The 4,197-nt window shown below is 41.3% G+C and overlaps 2 protein-coding genes across 2 annotated transcripts in view; one reads left to right on the top strand and one right to left on the bottom strand.

Annotated features, from left to right (window-relative positions):
- Positions 1-4,197, top strand: part of IPCEF1 (interaction protein for cytohesin exchange factors 1) — a 75,102-nt gene that overhangs the window by 3,841 nt on the left and 67,064 nt on the right. The window contains exon 3 of the mRNA XM_011362713.1: positions 443-612. Coding sequence (XP_011361015.1) covers positions 443-612 — 170 coding nt within the window. The remainder of the gene's footprint in view (positions 1-442; positions 613-4,197) is intronic.
- Positions 472-4,197, bottom strand: part of OPRM1 (opioid receptor mu 1) — a 159,764-nt gene continuing 156,038 nt past the window's right edge. Inside the window, exon 4 of the mRNA XM_023532157.1 lies at positions 472-510. Within this exon, the coding sequence (XP_023387925.1) occupies positions 472-510 (39 nt within the window). The remainder of the gene's footprint in view (positions 511-4,197) is intronic.

Here is a 4,197-nt window from a genome sequence, read left to right as displayed (position 1 = left end):
CATTTGGATTAATCCCTCGTGGTGTGTCAATAGAGCTTAGAAAACCTGGCACTGAGTCGGAAAGTGGCTGATTTTGGTGGGCATTAACCCTTCTCTACCTATTGCATAACTCGTGCTGTTATTATTGCTGAAAGAAGCTATGTTGGTGCGATGGTGTGCCTGCCAGCCTCGGGATTTTAATTTTTTTTAACTTACTCTTGTCAAATATTATTCTTTGACTAACACTTACATATTAGTCTCACTGTTTCCGGGGTCCTATCTTGTGCCTTCTGAGCACCAAATGAGTATTTAAAAATAAAATAAATTGCTCTTTTTTTTTTTTTGCATACATCTTGGTAAAAAAAAATCCAACTCCCAGGAGATAAACAATTAGCAGTTACCTTCCACCCTTTCACATAAATTAGGGTCATCTGTGACCTACCTTCTCTTGTAATTGTTGTAGGTTTTTTCACAATGAGTCGGAGGAGGATATCATGTAAAGACCTGGGGCATGCTGACTGCCAAGGGTGGCTGTATAAGAAGAAGGAAAAAGGAACTTTCCTAAGCAACAAATGGAAGAAGTTCTGGGTGGTTCTGAAGGGGTCATCGCTATATTGGTACAGCAATCAGATGGTGAGTCCACTTTCCTTCTCCCATCCTCAGCTTCTTTAACCAAGGGTGGATTAAAGATCCTTGTGGAACAGGTGATCTCTAGGGGAAAGTTAGTTTTTATTTCTGGGACTTGGAACGGAGCAAATAAATAAGTTCTAGACACTGTTTCTGGTCTGATCGATATGTTGGCTAGTCCACTGTATTTTTACAAAAGAGAAAACCATCCTGCTTGACTGTGGCTGGAGAGGGGTGTCCAAATAGATCTTCTTACTAAAGGAGGCTTCCAGGGTCTATTAGTGTTACTGTTCCATAAGCAATCTAATCCTTCCAGGATTTATGTGCACGGCACTGGATATGGGAACTTTACATTGATTGTGAAGGTCTCTACATAAAAAGGGACTCGCTTTAAGACCTATTCGGGGTGTAAATTAATTCAGCCCACAGCAGCCATTTCCATGTCTCCTGCTTTGCTATCTTCTTTTCCTCTCGCCTTCTTCATCAGGTGGGGGTTGGTTTCGGAGCCGCTGTGAGCCACTGTCGTCTCTCGTTCCTTGGCGTGTGCCGTGATGGCATTGAACGACTGATGCTTGGCCAACACTCGATAAGAGAGTTGTCTGATTTACCCTTTACAGGCACTACACCCTGTGCTCTGCTGCACAGGCTAGTTTTCTCTTGAAAGGACTGGAAATAAAGTTACTGTTAGCAGGTGTGCTAATCTTCCCTGATTTGAAACACTGGGAAAACGACGATGTTGTCGAATATTGAATGAGTGAAAACTTTTCACCTACGAACGCTCTCCACTAAACTGCAAGTAGCCAACTGCTGATCTCAGCTGAGCTTGAGTTTCTCTTTGGGGTGAAGTGAAGATCAGCAACAGATGTCCTTTGATCGATTAAGGGAAAGTTACTCAGGAATAACCTATAAGCCAGAAGAATTTTTTTTTTCACATGACACCATTCTTTTGAAATGACTTGTGTGTGCCCATTATTCAAGCAACAGAGTTTTAGTGCATGTAACTTTATAAATGTAAAATAAGTGCTGTGTATAGTTTGTGGATTAAGTTTTTAATTGATAAATTTACATTCACCAGTTACTAATTCACTAGCACTCGTCCTGTAAGGATCTGGTTAAATTGGACCCAAGTCCAACTCCAGGGCATTGTTCCCTGTGCTCCTCTGTACACTCTCTGTCCCCCACCTGTGCTTCTCTGTACATTCTGTCCCCCACCTCTGTCCCCCACCTCTGTCCCCAAGCTTATTGCTTTGGTTTCACCTCGTGCAGGACATGGCACAAAATTCTTCATCAAATGCCACAAAAATATATTCTCTCAAGCCTTTCTTGATTTTTAACAACTTATCAAAAATTTGGGATGTTCACAAAAAAGAATCACCTGGAAGAGTGTGCAGTCTTCCAGCATCTCCTTTCTCTTTTCTTCTGCCCTCCTGGATAGATTCATCTGTCTGGAGTCATCTTTAATTTAGGGATAGTTTTACCTAAATTAAAGCAAATGGGCTGAGGTCTCACCTTCTATCTTAAGAGATTTTTTCTAAACAAATACAGCTTTCTTCTTAAGAAGAATTAAGGTTAATACAGATTTCAATCTCTTGTTTCCTATTATTTTAGGCTGTTGCTTTTAGGTAGTTGTGGCAAGTGATAGTCTGTATCTTTTATAAAACGAGAGAACTTACTGATATATCTTTTAATAGCTCCTCAGGAATTTTCTGAACAGCGCTGTTGGAAGGATTGGGTGCTGGTGGAGTATGGCACATTTGTGGGAAGTGACAAAGCTCAGGTATAAACACGACACTAATTTTCTTATGCAATCGAATTATTCAGCAGGTATGTCCTGGGTACTGTCCTTATCTTCATAGAATTTAAAGGAAGACCACTCTGAACCACAGATAGTCACAGATTGGCTTTATTTGGCTTCATCCGCTCATTTGCCTTAAGCCTCTTTTAGAGGAGCAATGAATTACTCTTTGGAGCATTAGGGATCCCATGCTCCCACGGGCAGCAGCAGAGCTGATTGTGACTAGATCAGAAGGAGGAAAAGGAGAGGATGTCAGACACACAGAAGCACCCATGCTGTCACTTGTAAATGCATAAAGCAATATTCAGTTAGCAAATTGTGTACTTACATAAATTTAGATTAGCAACATTGAATGGAGAATGAATTTACTGTTATCTGGCCACAGAATTATCCTGTTAAATAGGTGTGACTGAAAGACCCTTCCAGCTGCCTAATTCTATGACTCTGTGTTGTGGAGGAATTCTTTCTCCTCCCCCCCCCCCCCCCCTAACCCCCCCCCCCACATACAACACATCCCCTGACGTGTTAATTATATGTTTGTTATGGGGAAAAAAGGCTACTCAATGAATACGTAATTAAAAGTCATATTCTTGCTTTCTGTGTGAATTTCAGCTGTGATATAAAAGCCAAACACATACCCTCAAGTTAAGAACATTTATTATTTTCTGCCACTCAGGGAATCAGATTCAACAGAGTAGTTCCCAAGGCACCGAAGTGTAATGAGGAAACCTCTTTCCTCTGCACCATTCCCTGTTCTTTCTTATGTGGCCTGATGCTGAGAGGTAATGGGCCCTTAGCATCACAGCAAGAGCCGCTTCTTACTGTATACCTACTATGTGCCAAGGGATATTCTAGGTACCTTTCAGACATGTTCTCTTTTACTCCTCAAAAACGCCCTCTAAGGTAGTAATTGTCACCATGTTTGCAAGTTGGGAAGAATGAGACTCAGAGAGATTGTATGCATTGCCCCAGGTGACACAAGTTGTAAGTGGGAGAAAACAGATCACCTTCAGCCTTTAGACGCAGCCCAGGATTGTTGCCATATACCACATGACCGCATGCGGGACTGGAATAAATGATGTGATTAGATCACCCTGTTTTCTACCTTCAGGATTCTGAGGGAACGACTCTAGACATGAAATCTAGGGCAATTCTCATGAGAAGATATAAGTGATCTCATGGGATTCCTTTGCCTGTCTCCACTGTTCCCTGACATTGCCCAAGGAGACCACCTCTCAGTGGTTTTTGTAACTGACTCTAGGTGTACTCTTCCTTCATGATGCTTTGCTGCTTCAAATAGCACTACCCAGATTTCCTTGAGAAAAGTCAAGTCCAGACACTCATCTGTCATTTTTCACACCTCATATTATGTGTTTAGAATGTGATACGGTACACAGGAATGTACGCCACGTCTTACAAAAGCAGATTCAAGTTTAACATCCAGAAAAAATTACGCTGTTTAAAATCTTGGCTTTGAAATCCACACAATTGTTTCCCTTTACCCCTAGGACAAGGTACCAATTCATTTCCTGGCTCATGAGTCTCTGACCTGTGTCTCATACTTCCCCAACCTTCAACTGTAGAACTTCTTTTAATTTCTTGTTAACATTGTATACGATGGCTCTTTCTTGAAGCCTGTTCTACATGCTGTTTCTCTGCTCAGAAAACGCTTTGTCTCCACATCCTAAAGTCTTTTTTCCCACCCAATTCCATCAAGCTTATTCCTCCTCAAAACTCAAATTCGAGTTCAAATAGCCCTTCTTCTAGGTGGTCTTACTTTATCCTCTAAATTAAAT

Source organism: Pteropus vampyrus, unplaced genomic scaffold, assembly GCF_000151845.1.
Source record: "Pteropus vampyrus isolate Shadow unplaced genomic scaffold, Pvam_2.0 Scaffold78, whole genome shotgun sequence".
NCBI classification, from domain to species: Eukaryota; Metazoa; Chordata; class Mammalia; order Chiroptera; family Pteropodidae; genus Pteropus; species Pteropus vampyrus.
The sequence above is the reverse complement of the archived record's forward strand: the minus strand, read 5'-3'. Positions and strand labels throughout refer to the sequence as shown.